Source organism: Phoxinus phoxinus (genome assembly GCF_949152265.1).
Source record: "Phoxinus phoxinus genome assembly, chromosome: 21".
Lineage (NCBI taxonomy): Eukaryota > Metazoa > Chordata > Actinopteri > Cypriniformes > Leuciscidae > Phoxinus > Phoxinus phoxinus.
Window position 1 is genome coordinate 17792595 of NC_136896.1, and position 17169 is coordinate 17809763.

General features: G+C 36.3%; 1 protein-coding gene across 1 annotated transcript; it reads right to left on the reverse strand.

Annotated features, from left to right (window-relative positions):
• Positions 1-310: 310 nt before the first annotated feature.
• Positions 311-11848, reverse strand: acta2 (actin alpha 2, smooth muscle). The gene is made up of 10 exons (XM_079596136.1): positions 11716-11848; positions 6729-7081; positions 5198-5369; positions 4765-4893; positions 4154-4264; positions 2558-2642; positions 2306-2467; positions 1365-1556; positions 1093-1274; positions 311-911 (listed from the first exon to the last, which is right to left on the reverse strand). Exons 3-10 carry the CDS (start codon positions 5324-5326, stop codon positions 768-770), a joined length of 1134 nt encoding a protein of 377 aa, XP_079452262.1. The 5' UTR covers positions 5327-5369; positions 6729-7081; positions 11716-11848; the 3' UTR covers positions 311-767.
• Between the last annotated feature and the right edge of the window lie 5321 nt (positions 11849-17169).

Below are 17169 nucleotides of genomic sequence, written 5' to 3' on the forward strand. Positions count from 1 at the left end.
ACCAGATACCTGGTTCTGCCTGTGTGTTAGTTGCTGTTAAGACCATGGTTTGCTTGTTGGATTATGGATATAATGGCTTATTTGTTAAATATAACAAATAATTGTGTCTGATCTTTCTCAGTCGCTACAGAGATTAACTAGAAAAAATTCTGTGAGTTTTGCAGACTTGAAATCAACCGTTTTAAAGGTTCCAGGTTCTTCATGACTGTAGGAGCCGTGTGTGTACAGTAATTCTAAATAATTTACAGTGAATGACTCTGCTAAGAAATATTTTCACTTATTAAAATGATTAATTTAACAAATATAATTTAGATAAGGTTTTTCATTTTTATTTTTGCAAACATTAAGCCTGAGCTCTTTTTTTGGTGCAGAAACAAAAGAGGTGAAATACAGTTTATTATTGCAGAGCTTTATTCCTTCATGGAGATATGATGTCCATACAGACTGCCTGAAAGCTGACATGCAGTTGTGTTACCTCGTAGCGTTTTAACACAAAAGGGAGAATGAGCCCTGTTCCTCCATGTCCTCTCCTCATCTCTGGAGTCTCGTAACCCCAAAGAATCTCCCAAATCCTTCATATTGGCAGCACATTCAAGCTTTTGAACCCATTGAAAACAACACTATATCGTCATGACTTAACATAATTAATTCAAAACATTCAAACAGATGTGGGCAGTGCAAAGACAAAACGGGGAAGTACGTTCACAGTTTACAGGCTATGAAGCAATAGCAGAATTAGGGGACCAGGAAGGGGTTGAAGGTGGCGTTTAGAAGCACTTGCGATGCACAATGGATGGTCCGGCCTCGTCGTACTCCTGCTTGCTTATCCACATCTGCTGGAAGGTGGAGAGAGAGGCCAGGATGGAGCCGCCAATCCATACCGAATACTTGCGCTCAGGTGGGGCGATGATCTGTGTACATACAGGGTTTTTATTAGTTTATTTTTTATATTTTCTGTTTATTTTAATTTTAAAGTTACATTGTGTTTTTTTTTATTTCAGCTTTAGTTTTACGATAACCCCGGCTAGAAGAGAAACTGATTAATTAGGGGGAAGAAATATTTTAAACAGATATTCGTAGTCAGCCTGAGACCTTGATCTTCATGGTGCTGGGGGCCAAAGCAGTGATCTCCTTCTGCATTCTGTCTGCTATACCAGGATACATGGTGGTACCACCAGACAGCACGTTGTTAGCGTACAGGTCCTTGCGGATGTCAATGTCGCATTTCATGATGCTGTTGTAAGTGGTTTCATGAATGCCAGCCGATTCCATTCCTAACACAAAGCGCAAATCAATGCATTTTAACACATGTATCAAAGTGCTCTGAATTCATCGTTTGAAAAGAGATGGGAAGAAAACCTCACCGATGAAGGATGGCTGGAAGAGCGTCTCTGGGCAGCGGAACCTCTCATTGCCAATAGTGATGACCTGTCCATCGGGAAGCTCATAGCTCTTCTCCAGGGAGGAGGAAGAGGCTGCGGTGGCCATCTCATTCTCAAAGTCCAGCGCCACATAGCACAACTTCTCCTTGATGTCACGGACAATTTCTCTTTCAGCTATAGAAGGAAGAAGACAGAGATGTAAATCAGTATTTTATTTATTTAATCATTAAGTAATTCTCCAGTATACATATATTCCTGTCATGACAACTCTTGGTGTGTTTGGCATGGTTATGTTTTTTCTCTCCATCCATCACCTGATGGAGTTTTGGTTCCTTGCCACTGTTGCTTTTGGCTTGCTTAGTTGGGGACACTTAATACTGTATATTCAACAATATTATTGATCTGCCTATATTGATACCATTATGTGAGAACTGAACTGAGCTAGACGATGACATCAATGTTTTCTCCAGAGTGGCTATATATATATATATATATATATATATATATATATTTATTTATATATATAATTAATAACTTTTTTACAACAGAAATTAACCATCACTGAACTTACTTAAGCTGATCTATGATGCCATTTTCTTCTAGATCTGCTGTACAGCCGAAACACACTTTGTTGCATTATTTTTTTGCATTATTTTAAAAGTTGCTTTGAAACAAAGTATTTTAAAAAGCGCTATGAATTGACGTGGAAATACATGCCAATGTTGATATGTTTGGTATTGAGGGAAAGGATCTGCTACGCTGCTGCTGTACAATATAGCGTGTGCCCTATAGAGAATGATGTGATTGCAAGCAGATTGAGTTAAAGACCTATCAGCCTGTGCCATCAAGAGTTTCATGACAGCATATATATATAGTGTGATGTTTCATATAATTATACTGGTACTGTACGTGTCCAGACCCACCAGTTGTGACGAATGAGTAGCCTCTTTCAGTTAGGATCTTCATGAGGTAGTCAGTGAGATCACGGCCGGCCAAATCCAAACGCATAATGGCATGTGGAAGAGCGTAGCCCTCGTAAATGGGCACATTATGGGTGACACCATCACCAGAGTCAAGGACAATGCCTGGTCAAGAAGAAGAAAGCATTTGGTAATGCACACTCGCAGCATTTTAAGTCAAATATGTGCTGTAACCAGTTTGACAGGTGAACTGACCTGTTGTACGCCCTGAAGCATAGAGGGACAGCACCGCTTGGATAGCTACATACATGGCTGGAACATTGAAGGTCTCGAACATGATCTGCAAAGTGAGAACCAACAATCAACCAAGTGCTTTCAGATTTACTGAAAGGCTAGGTAAAAATAGAGATTTTCTGATTACACAAATCCTTTTTTTGACAATCCCAACAGATCGATTCTTAAAATCAATCATCAAGATTGACTTTAAGATCAGTCATTCTGTGTATGCTGCATCAATGCATATGTCTATAGAACTGTCATCTCTGGCTGAAGAAACATACAACCTGATCAGTATTATCTGATTAGCTGGTTGTTTTTAGTGTATCAAAAATTCCCTAAATCTCACTCTTATGAGCCAATCCTTTAAATGAATAGTGAAAACCTGACAAGAAAACCTGAAGCAATCTGAAACACATTATAACTAACTGCTCTCTGCTAATTCATTAGCAGGGTCCGTATTTTTAAATACATTTATTTTACAACGGGGAAAAAAATCAATACAACAAGAAACAAAACAATGTAAGAACACATTAAATTGATCAAAAAAGAAAGTTAAGGCATGTATAATGAAAAAAAAAAAACTATTTCAAATAACTGTTGTTCTTTTGAACTGTATAATAATCAAAGAATCCTGAAAAAATATATCATCTGTTTCCAAAATTAGTAATAATAAGAAATGTTTCTTGAGCAATAAATCAGCATATTAGAATGATTTCTGAAGGATCAAGTGACACTAAAGACTGGTGTAATGTTACTGAAAATCCAGCTTTGCAATAACAGGAATTAATTTACTTTTATAGAAAACAGTTATTTTAAACTGTAATAATATTCACATAATATTCATTTTACTGTATTTTTCATCAGTTAAACAGCCTTGGTGAGCATAAGAGCCTTCTTTCAAAAACCATAAAAAATCTTACCGACCCCAAACTTTTGAAAAGTAACGTAAGCAAAACGGACATTATAATATACTTGTAACCAAATTGAGAGATGGATTACTGGAGTAATTTGGGAATTTCCTAAGGGTTTTTAGAATAGCATTTTTTTATTTAAAATAAAATAAGCTCTGTGGTTAACATGACAGGCATACCTCAAACATTCATTTTAAAGCCATTGTGGATATTTTCTCTCTCCTACTGACAGTCATAGCAGTTAAATGATCACTTAGGCCTACATGTATAAAGCACACACACAGCAGCTTTGACAATCATGTTTGAGGTTTGACAGTGTTTCATTTATGTAGAGCAAAAAAGAAAAAATCACAGACCTTATTTTATTTACGAACTTATGTCACAACTAAACAACTCAACATTTGTATGTGCACCTATTTTATCACAGACACCGCCTTTTCCTTTGAAATACTGCACGCTAAATGCTGTGGGTGTTAAGTGAAATCACCCTTTGTCTGGTGAAACTAATGTAGGTGTAGAAGAATCTCAATACCTAAGGGCTTAAGAGGCATTAGAGCAAATGCTTTTATGCTTTTATACTACAGATCTTACACAATCAGTTTTCTCATTCAATTCAGCTCTCGTCTTTATTTATATAGCGCTTTTAACAAGCAGCTCTAACCTGGGTCATCTTCTCCCTGTTGGCTTTGGGATTGAGGGGGGCTTCTGTCAGCAGAGTGGGGTGCTCCTCTGGAGCCACACGGAGTTCGTTGTAGAAAGAGTGATGCCAGATCTGTTAAACATAAACAACAGACATTAACGAACAAACCGCTATCACATCAAATGCTTAGGATGATAGATGAGCATATGAATAACTATATGCATAAGTGTGGAAAGTGAAAGCTGTTTCTTACAGTTTAACACAGATCGAGTAATGCATGTGTTTGATGATGACACCATGTTGCGTGATATGTGAGAGGGATATCTCAAGAGTGAGTCATAAGCAGGAATAGTTTCCCGGAAAAGTGCTTTTGTTGGATGTAAGTGTCGAGAATGTACTGTATGTGCTAGGTGATGATGTAGGTGTTTCTGATGAAATCTCAGACCGTGAGTGCTATTGTTGAAATACAACAGAATTATGTAAAGATTGCAGCACATAAATTCAAGCCTTATGATAAGCCATGTTTGCAGAAAAAGAAATATTTTTTTGTTGACTGTTTACACGTCTCTGTTATTTGCACTCGTCTTGTTTTGGTTTGTTATCTGTTGGCTTGTTTGATAGGATCTGCTTACTTTTTCCATGTCGTCCCAGTTTGTGATGATGCCGTGCTCGATGGGGTACTTTAGGGTCAGGATTCCCCTTTTGCTTTGCGCCTCGTCACCAACGTAACTATCTTTCTGCCCCATTCCCACCATCACACCCTGAAGAAAAAGTAAAACCAATCAAGGCGTGTACACAAGTCGTACGCAATGAAAAAGTAAGAGTGAGTTCTAGGTAATGCTATCTCAATCTCTTCTATACTTGAATGCAGACACTCTGGGATGTAGTCCAACTTTCCTCAAAACATTTGGAATCATACCAAGAATAATAAGTAAAAGACGCAGGGCATAACATGAACTTTTGAAAGGTTATGTAAGCAAACTGTTATGTTGATGTTGTGTCAAATTAACTCTTGATGTAGGCTGCAGTACTTATCGGCCCCTAGTGTTGTAGAGGGACGCTCACCTGGTGTCTGGGACGACCCACTATGGAGGGGAACACCGCTCTGGGAGCGTCATCCCCGGCGAAGCCTGCCTTACACAGTCCTGATCCATTGTCGCACACAAGGGCAGTACTTTCTTCGTCGTCACACATTTTCAGCTCAGATTTCCTTCCTTACTCCAACAGGAGACAATCACTGCAAGAAAGTGTCATCATTAATGTTATATACGGTATACTTTTAAACAGTTTTAAATCCTCTTTTGGACTTGTAAATCCCAATTTGGGCTTTAATTTGGGGGAAAAAATCATAAATTAAATAAAAAGAAAAAGTTATGTACAAAAAATGGCAATTTTATTTAGGATGTAGGGTTAGTTTATATGGTTATTATAATTAGCTTAATATACAAAATATTAAAAGTCAATGGTATGTGCTCTTTTAGATGGGAAATAACCATATAGTTGTTTAATAACAAAGTATTCACCACACCCTTTTGAAACATGAAGAGGAATACTACAAAGAATGTAAGGTGTACCTGGCAAATTAATTCATAAACTAATTCATACTCACCTGGTTTTTTTTTTCCTGGTAAGCATAAAGGGAACATAATTTGTTTAAAATGTTGCTTTGGCAAAATGTTGTATTGCTTTCTCTAACTCTGATGTAATGCAAGAAATGATACAAAAATGTATTCATAATTTGGAAAAAATGTGCACACAGACACACACACACACACACACACACACACACACACACACACACACACACACACACACACACACACACACACACACACACACACACACACACACACTTTCTAAACATCCGTCCTGCAGCCCTTACTGAGTGCACTATGGGAAAATGTCCTAATTTGGAAATGATGGAGAAGCATGTCTGTCTTTGGACTCTCCCTCCCTTTGTCTCTGCCTCTCTACAATATTTGATGAAAAAAGAGAGTGGGTGAGAAAAAGAGGGGATGGGTCAGTGGTCCAGAAGAACCATATTTAGTCATAAACCTCACAAATCAAATGGGCTTCCACAGCGTCCAGATTTTTCTAAACCTTCACCTTAATTTAACAACACACCCTCAGAGCCTTTAACATTTAGCATCATCATGAAATCACATTACAGACACTAAAATAAAGATGCCGCCTCAGACATGTATTAGTTCTAAAACATTAATGCTTTTAGAAAATATAATTTGAGTGTAGTTGAAATCGTTCTGCAAAAGGAAAATGTATCTATACTTTCAAACGGCTGATCTCTAGAAACACTTGATTTATCATCAGTGGAAAAACATTACACAATAACGAAGATTAATCTTTTCTCACAAAACACCAACCAAACTAGCCGACACATCTTGAAAGCAGCTTACACCTGTGCAGAAACCATTTCTCTATACAACTAGATATAGACAGCAAATTCCAAGTTAAAGCACTTAAAGCTTCATAAAACATTATCAGAGTCTTGCAAAGTACAAAGTCGGGTGGACAGAAGGAGAAGGAGAGCGAGAGAGCGAGGATGCGAGTGGTGTGAGGTGAGGTAAATGACACTTACCCTGACAGTGCTGGGCCGGGGGAGGGGATTTAGCCACTTGGTGATGGTGTGCTACTCACTGGCTTGTGGTGTACTTATGTAGTTCCCATCCCTGCTCACCGCACCCTCCCACATCCCAAACAAGGAGCCTGGGCTGCACTCAGATCGGTAGCCTCACTCCACTAAAGCCTTATAGGGATGACTGGGAGAAAACACTCCAATCCGGGCGGCAGTCCTCCTGCCTCATCACTCAGGGCATTCCAATGGCCCTTTTTGTTTTTTCTCTTCAGAGATTTTGGGGACCTCACCATGCAGGAACATAAACAGAGAGCCGGGCCCTGCCCTACTACTAGGACACACACCAAGGTCCACACCTGACAGAGAAAGAACAGCACAATGAATTTGGATCACAGCATTACATTGGATCACACACTAAAATACATGAGTGGAAAAGTTCAAACTACTGTCCTTATGTATATATCAACTAAGAGAACTGGTAACCTGGAACCTATTTGTACACATATGGTCAAACGTTTGGGGTCAGTAAGATATTATATTGTTTGTGAAAGAAGCCTCATGCTCATCATGCTCATATATAGGCCTATATATATATTTATTCTTTATTTTATTTATCATCTGTGTCTTGTCGCTGTTATTCTGCCTGTGCACTGGAAGCTTCTGTCACTAGACAAATGATTTGTATGTGTAAGCAAACTTGGCAATAAAACTCATTCTCGTTCTGATATTGTGAGATAGTATTACAATTCAAAATAACCACTTTCTATTTTAATATTTTAAAGTGTAATTTATTTGTGTGATAGAAAATCAGAATTTTCAGCAGCACTCCAGTCTTCTGTGTCAAATGATCCTCCAAAAATCATTCTGATGGTTTGATTTGATGCTCAAGAAGCTTTTTTGTGGAAACTGTAATATTGTTTTAGGATTCTTTGAAAGTACATTAGCTTGAAACAGAAATATTTTATAACATGCATGTCTTTACTGTCACTTTTGATCAATTTAGTGCATCCTCTCGGAATAAAAATCTTAACTGATCCCAAACTTTCTAAATGGTATACTGTATAGGCAAATGTGCAAAAGTTTTGGCCAACTGTATGGCCTAGTATGGCCATACAACTAACAAGTACTATGGCCAGTACTAACAACTAATATGTTTAAAACACTACTAGAACTGTTAGATTTAAAAAAAAAGATAACACAAAGTTCAGGTGTAGCATCAACTGACAAGTTTCAGCTGTGATAAGGTCTTCTAAAGAGATCTGATTCTGTGAAAGATAAAAAAACACATCTTGAAAACAACATGGACAGTAAACTGAATGCAGTAAATCAAAGTGTTACATTCAGTGGCAAACTTTTCTACAGGTGTATGTAGTGGAAATCTGACATTTTTGCTAAACAAAAATGGGAATAATTTAACATTACAGGGAATTATTTTTATAAAGTTTGATATAAAGAATGACAACAGCTCTTCAACGGTATCGATTTTATCTTCAGGAAAATGAAAGCTGCAGATTTTCCGCCTGAGACGACATGCACTGATAAAAATGATTTTGAGGTGAAGTAAATAACTATAGAAAAAAACAATGTAATTTACATGAAAAAGTTAGTTCAGGCCAGAATAGAAAAAAAACGAAGTAAATTCTATATTACTGTAGTACTCAATTCAAATGTGTAGAAATTAAAGCGTAAATATCAACGTTATAAAATTACTCAACGTTTCTGATACTGGTGTTCCCATCATGTACTGGGCCTTGAATAATTAATGAGGTTGATTTTTCACTTTTTTCCAGCTGTTTTTACACTGTTTTATCATTGCTTTTGTTGTTAGGTTTAGTAACTTGCCATTTTGTGACATTTGGGGTTCATTTTCTAATCAAAATGAGACATTCAAACAGAAACGATCTATCAAATACCATCATTGTGTATTGTCTACCAAGTATCGAGGTCTCTGCATTCACACACATTAATTTTGAATTAGATATGGTAACTCACAACATAGCTATTGAATTAAATACATAGATATTTCTAAGGAAAGCTTACACTTTAAAAGGTTTAATTTAATGTTATATTGTCTGAGTGAAATGTATTGCAAAGGAAACGTCAACTAAATAGATATTACTTAACCTTTACTAGCCAAGTTTAAATTACTGATTTTCTTTGTTACTGAGTTTACTTAATTCCATATGTGAAATTTACTTAAAAAAAATTCGTGTGAAATGTACTTATTAAATATTCGTTAAGACACTTGCCAAAGAAAAATTAAGTACATTTTACATTTTTCATTGGAAGAACAGTATTTGCTTGACCAACACTGAAGGTAGTAAGAAAGGACAAATACAAAATAAGATCCAGTCATAGAAGGAAGTAGAAAACAACAGACACTGTAAATCTATGCTGAAGTATGGAGAATTAAATTTTGCATAATCAACCAACCGGTTGCCTTGCCTGTTTACGTCTGAAATGCTTAAAATACACCCATGAAGTAATATATCATTAGGGATTCAAAAGAGTTTCAGTTTAATTATAACCACAGTTTCATGCAGTTGGAGTTTCTGTCTATCCTTGGATCACGTGATATACTGGCTCAAGCATACAATGGAAAAATGTCATGGAATGCCAATCTGATTAACCAACAGTCAGATAATGCGGCATAGATAAATGCAAAAAATTCACACAGATGCATGGAATATACTGTCACAACAATAGCTTAGAGAAAGGGAAGCCTGTGATGCAACACACACACACCCAACTAGTTACACCAGTTCACCTAGGCACGTTTAGTCCCTTTCGGATACATTCCATTTTGTTCGGGATTATTCTCAAGTAAACAAACTTGCAGAATGCGTCTGTCTCATTTTAAGCCATTTTCTGCTCAGCTCTCCTCATTCAAGGCAAGAGCTCGCGTTTCCCTTCCCCTTTAGAAGTGAGCGCAGCCTTGTCGCACCAAAAAAGGAACTGTTCTGTAAATAAGAAGAGTCTTGGCAGTCCACTGCGCTCAGAGGCATGTAAGGCAAGAAATGACCCCTCTGAAGGTGTGGTCTGGGAAACCACACAAAACACAGTCTGCTTCAGAGAAATACAGTGCATGTTGTATACAAATGTCTTTGTCCTTGCGTGTATGGAGGAAGACCCCACGGATGGGGGGAAAGGCCAGAGGAAGAGAATTGTTTTCTCAACTTGAAATGTACCTCATGCGCCTATAGCAGCTTCATTGCCATGTTTAGATGTACTTCAGTCTCCCATCCCAACGCCTGGTATCCTGGAAGTATGTACGACTCAAGACTCATAAGGGATAGTATTTGAAAGCAGTAACATTGGCCGGCACATAATCTTATATGAAACATATTTTTTCCTGCAAATACAATTGCGTCATACAATTTTACCAACATTGTCTGACTAAATTTATAATATCTGTTAATGTACACTGGGACAACTTTCCTAACTGCTTTTGAAATGTCTTTTTTCCCCTTCATCGGTGAACCAACCACACCTTGCCAACACAAAATGAACCAGTAGGCATATTTCAAGCCAATAGATCTGGGCATTAAAGGGGACAGTTCACCCAAAAATGAAGCTCACTCATGTTCCAAATCTGTAGGACATTCTTATTTTGATACATTGGTCACACTATATTTTACAGCCTATATGCGCTTACAGTGTAGTTACCCGGTAATATAAGTACTTTTTGGCAGGTTTTGGGATAGGTTCAGGGTTAATACCCAGTTATTGTAATTGCTATAATAAGTACATATTATGCACATGCAGAATGGACTGTAAAATAATATGCTACTGAAATATTTCTCTATTCTTTTTCCAGTACAACGAAAGTCAATTGAGTCCAGTGTTGTTTTGGACCTCTTTTACTTTGATTGTATGGACAAAAACAGTTGAAACATTCTTCTGAATATCTTCTTTTATGTTTCGCAGATTAACAAATATGACACAGATTTGAAACAGCATGGGTGTATGTGAGTAAATAATAACCACATTTTTGTTTTTGGGTGAGCTGAGCTTGATATTGACAGCCTATTATCAGTAGCAGCATGTAGAAGAGTTTGCTACTGGGCGGTGGACAAAACCTCTGCTCATTTGGAATGTGCTTTGACCGAAAATGGCAAAAGCAGCTGTGCTCTTAATGGAGTCCAGCCTGCGTCTTATTGGACACCTAGCATCAACAAGCATCTACTCACAAGCAGCTCTGGAATGCCTTATGACAGTAGCATGCAATGCTGTGCATTATCACAGTCCTCAATGCGCTATTTTGTGCTAAGAAACTCCTCATTGATGATGCAACTCTTTAAAGTGCGTGAGAGATGAAAATAGAGACTAAAAGGGAAGGATGCAGAGACAGAGGGAGATTTCCCCCTGTATGTCTGTATGCATTGCAAGCAATAAATTCAGTTAGCTTACCAAATGGCAAAATGCCTGCCTCCCATTTTCCTGTCTCCTCATTTTTTTTAAAACCAAAGTTCAAATACTCATAAGCTGTCAAATACTCATGTCCACTCACTGCATCCATTTCTGTTTTGCCCCCTTGTGGCTATTATTTTCAGCAGAAATCAATAGTGTTAATACTCAAGCAACTTCTAACTGATGGAATAAAGAAATATAGAAAAAAACACATACATATTGGAGCACCTATCATTTTGATGACATTCCAGGCGTAATGGTTTCTATAGTGTACAAACTTTATATTATATTCCCCTACACTAACCCTATCACAGAAAACTTCCTGCATTTTTACATTTTTAATAAAACATTGTTTAGTATGTTTTTAAGCCTTTTTAATTACGAGTACTCAGGAAATGTCCTCATAAACTATGTTTACGTTGTAATAACAGTGCAATACCCATGTCAGTGTACAGATTTGTGCCCTCATCATAAATCATATAAACAAGCACAAGCACACACACACACACACACACACACACGCACGCACGCACGCACACAAATATAATTTGAACATATTCATAAATCAGTTGTAGCTCACTTGATGTTTTGTCTAGTGCAGATGTTCGTTTAACTTGACATGTTTCCGAGTAGGCTATTTCATCACGATGTGAAAAGGTCAAGGAAATCGTGAATAGAAAGCGGACACGTCATGGACTTTCCCCTCGTGGTGGTTGAAAATAATGAAAGGCGTTTTACTTTCTACAGTTTCGCTTTGTCACGTGGATCAACACGCTGCAGATAAACCAAAGCAAAGACCCTCAAGGGGCGCTGCATTCACACTTCAGTGTGATTGGGATTGTGAGGATTTCCAGATTTTCGTATCTGAGATATTTTCTCTACACAATTATATTTAAAAATAGTTATTAATAGTAATATTAATTTATTGTATGTGCATTATTTGATCAATTTGATTGTAGTTTGTCATACAATTGAAATGAGTGTTTTTGAGAAAAGTGTTTAAAATATGATAATCATAATAAAATGTGGTTAAAAATGTGGTTAGTCTTTTTTTCCCATCCCAAATCTTATTTTTTTTTTAAATGTTTTAAGCATTTGTAAATATTTTTATTTTTAATAATACTTTGACCTAGATGATCTGGGGGCTGTTCCATAAACCAAGATTAGAGTATAAGCCAGACTTATTTTGGTTAGTCAGACTTATTGTCGGTTGATTCTGTTTCATAAAGCAAACTTAAAATAGTTCAAACTCAGTTACCCTGGCAACTTATGCTGGGAAACTAGCCTGGTCCAGGGCAGGCTAACTGTCAGGCTAAGCCTCAGTTGTTGCACAGATCCTCTAACACTGACCAATAGGAACACAATTACTGACAATCTCTCATTCCATTATTTGACTTTATTAACCACTATAAGTCCAAAAATAAATATACAGTAAAGAAAATCAACTTAAGGCTACAATGATAAATTAGACAATATAGACCTAAAAACATATATGTCGGGGTTTATATATATATATATATATATATATATATATATATATATATATATATATATATATATATATATATATATATATAGGCTATATCCTACAGGTTTTCTTTTCTTACTGGCTGAATGTTTTGTTATTTAATTAGATAGTTTTAAAAATTTATGAAACACAACATTTAAAAGAAATCATTACAAAAGATGAATTAAGATGAATCTGAGCTTAGTAATTGTATTAACCTACACTTGATTTACCCCATTACAATAGTCCCTTTACAGTTATCATCCTAAAAATACACTAAATTGTAGGTTTAAAATTCTAAATAAGGCACATCTAATGTCCAACAACCAATATTTTAGCATATATATATATATATATATATATATATATATATATATATATATATATATATATATATATATATATATATATATATATTTTATGTACTTTATGTCTTTCAATTCAAATACATTTAACACAATTATACAAATGGACAGTTCCTTTAAAGACATACTATTTCCCCCCAATAAATCTTATTTTTCCTTCTACTTTTTTCTTTTGTGATAATACCCACCAACACATAAAAACAATTAGAACAACAACCATTAAGTAGCCTACATAGTTAGACACTTTTACATATGAAAAAAATGGAAAAAAAATCAAACATTCACATATTTATATCAAACTCTTATAATGACACATAATTCATAATAAGTTATTAAAGTAATATTATTTAAATATTAAATAAGTAAATAAATAAAATAACAAATAACTAGGGAGGGAAGGTTATTTAGTTATAGGCTAATATGTATTCCTTTATTTTATGGAATATTCTTTGATTTTAGAGTTGCACATATCTTTTCAAAATGTATACTTTTGCTCTTAATTTCATGTTATCCTCTCCATAATGCACTGTATAAACTAAATCTAACCAAACATTCTTGCTTTCTCCAAAAAAAAAAAAAAGATTGCTTTAAAAGCTGTAATTCTCAGCATTCTAATTAAATAAGTATAAGTCATCTTTTTTAAGTAGCTTAGGTCCTAAACTCAAAACTATATTTTGTATCTTTATTATATTTGGTTTCTTAAAAATGTCTTCCCTGAATTAGGCCTACTTCTGTTCATTTTTATTATAGCCTAAGTATAAAATATATGAGTTTAATGAGATATAAGTTCACTGCAACTGATCCAACATCCTAAAGATAAATTATTATAATTAGAAGATATTTCTGGTGTAATAAAATATCGCATAGCCTATTCATTTTCCAAGCAAAATGTATATTAGTCAGAATTATTGCGCTCCGATTTGGCGCGCATGCGCGCAGCAGCGCTCATTCAATGTGAAGTTTACAGCAAAATGGAACTATTTGCACGACTTTCTAAGATTTTCAGATGGAGAATATTCCTGTGAAATGTAAGTTTAGCAAAAACCATGTCTTAAACGCATAAAACAGCACAAAATATATGCAGTTTGATGGTGGATCGATTTGATCTATGATCGACCTCCAGGGCTGGTTAAGAAACGCGTGCACACGCAGTTATCTAGACTAGATAAACCTGGATCAAATTAGTGGGATTGCGTGAACTTGAATTACCTTTTATGAAACCGCTTTAGCCCCAATTTATTTGTTAGGTTTATTCAAGTCGGGTTTTGGACTTTAATCCCCGCTTTTTTAAGCGGCTTTTATGGAACAGCCCCCTGTGGTCTACTCAAGCAGGAACTCGTGAATGTGGTCGTGACATGTTTCAAGAAGACACCACAAACTACCCGTGAAAAATATGCCAGAGAAAGAAATTCGAGATCACACACACTCATTGATTGTATAAAATACATGAATAAAAACAATTTTGCTTCAGGGCACAGCATGTCAGGCTACTCTAATTATTCTCTTTAAACTTTGCATACAAAATAAACTGAGCTCTTACCACACTCATCGGAAGGAAAATATTAGTGGATCACAGGACGGAAGACATAAGTGTATTCACCTATTCTGTGGTCATTATGTACATCTGGTTGATTTCCTCTCTGTTTCTGCCTTACAGTGCGGAATTCTTCATGTGGGAAAAAAATATTTTGGGGTATTTCAAATGGATTTAAATTTAGACCATTACGATACTGACAAAATGTTGTCCAGTGGCACATTATTTGATTATGTTTATGCCTGGTTCAGATTACACGTTTTTAGCCCGATTTTGGCACGATTCGTTTGACGTAGTGTGTCGCGGCGATTCGTAAACGACAACGGGCGAGCCGGGGTTCAATCTTCAGCTGGCTGGCATGAGCTGCCACTGGCATGTCACGTGACCCGTCAGTGGCTGGCTGGCAGCTGCCAGTCTGATTCTGGCATATCACGTGACCTGACAGTGGCTGGCTAGTTGTCTAGTTTCAGAAACCGTTTGTCTTTTGTGTTCTTTTTAAGAATTACATTCTTAAAAAGAAAACAATGTTTTCAATGTAAGGATACAATTCTCAAAAACAATCATGCAAAAGAACATAATCATATCAACAGATGCATGATAAATGAACTAGAGAGGGAGGAACACAAAACACAAAAACGGCCAAAAATCAATGGTTTCTGAAACGTGCCAAAGGCAGATTGCCAGACAAACTAGCCAGCCACTGACAGGTCACGTGATATGCCAGAATCAGACTGGCAGCTGCCAGCCAGCCACTGACAGGTCACATGACATGCCAGTGGCGGCTTCTGTCAGCTGAAGATTGAACCCCTGCTGACACGGGCGTCAGGACGCAAGATTTGATCGTTTCATCTCGTATAGTGTGTCATAGTGGGCAACAACCTGCGATGCTTCACGAAATCACGACAAAAAGACTAGCATGTTTGATTTTTTTCGGTCCTCCACGACGAGAGTGAGTGAGTGAGTGAGTGAGTGAGCGAGCGAGAGAGTGTGTGTGTGTGTGTGTGTGTGTGTGTGTGTGTGTGTGTGTATGTGTGTGTGTGTGTGTGTGTGTGTGTTTTGTGGATGTCTTTTTGCAGTGTTGTTACTGTAACATGCTTTAAATTGCTATAGGCTTTATAAAAATGTTAATGACGGCGCTGACCGGCGCTGTGAACGTCATAAAACTAATTTTAACAGGGTCTATTCAATCTAAATAATTAAAGCACTTTTCCAAATAAGCACATAAATTAGCCTAGATTAGGAAAGACTATAAAGATTAAATGCATTCTTACCGGATTCAGTGCATCTTAAATGTATATATTTTTTGTCTTTTCCATGCGTGATGGTGAAACTTCGGTGGCATGCAATCTCCTTTTTTAGGGTCACCTGTAACTGGTTTTAACCCCTTATATTTGCACCCACGGCCATTATATATATTTAAAACAGTAATATCCTATACTAAACCTAAACCAATCTTGACAAACTATATAATTTGAAAGCTTATAATTTCTCTTGAAAGCTTATAATTTTTCCGTAATTTATCAATTTGCAACAAGAAAATGTTCATACTCCTCAGGCGTGTTCTGATCTTTTTTTTGAAATAGTGATGAGCATGAAAAATCATGAAAGAATGGTAGAAACCTCAGTTTGTTTTCATGCCAAGAGTTCAAAAGATAGCATCCATTTAATTGTTTTAGAAAAAAAAGGTTTGAAAATGTTTTATAAAGAAAAAAAAATAGATTCACCATTCGTGGCAGCGAGTTATGATGTCCCTCCCTTTCGAAGGGAACTCGCACTGCGTCGAATGACGCTTTGGGGAACGCCTCAGGCGTGACAGGTGTCTGAAATCACAATCACATTGACCGGCGACAGCCCGTGAATCATTAACGTGAATGATTAACGTGCGACCTGGAAGTATAAAAGGGCGCCTTGCAAATATGACAAACCATCGTGTTCTTTCTGTGTTTCTTAGAGGTTGAATTCATTTCAAAATCTGCCAAACTTCCAATACTACTTCTGAATAGAATGTCTACTTCATAAATTGCATGAAATATGTAAAAATAATGGTCAGTTCACTCAAACAACATGGAAATGGGGGCGCCCTTATATGGGCAGTAATGTCAACTAGTGAAAAAGTTTGGTACTGCACCCAAACAAAATCTCACTGCAAAGCTTACTTTTTGAGATATCAATCTAAATTTTTAAAAAAACTTGTTTAGATTTTTGCCTTTGATTTTTTTGCAGTTTTAGAGTCCACCAGGTTTTGAAAATATATATTTTATATAAAATATGAATAATTAAATTTTTAACGTTGTACATTTTCATAAACTCAAACTTCTATAACTTTTTTTCTGTTTAACTTTCTTAATTTATTTCACTTCTACAAAAATCTTCCAAATGTCTTCTTAAAAACAATACCAATCTTACATCTATATTCCAAAGCATTCTTGAATTACAACCATTTAAGTTCGGAATGTGCATTTTCATGTCTATTAAAAAAAAGGGGGGCGCTTGATAAGGGGAATGTGTGTGAGCAATAGTTGTTTCTGCATATTAAGCTGAGATAGTTATGAACAACAGTATCATTTTTGCAGATACCAATAAGATTATGAACCAATTCCATGCCATGTTATGGCAGATATTGTCAAC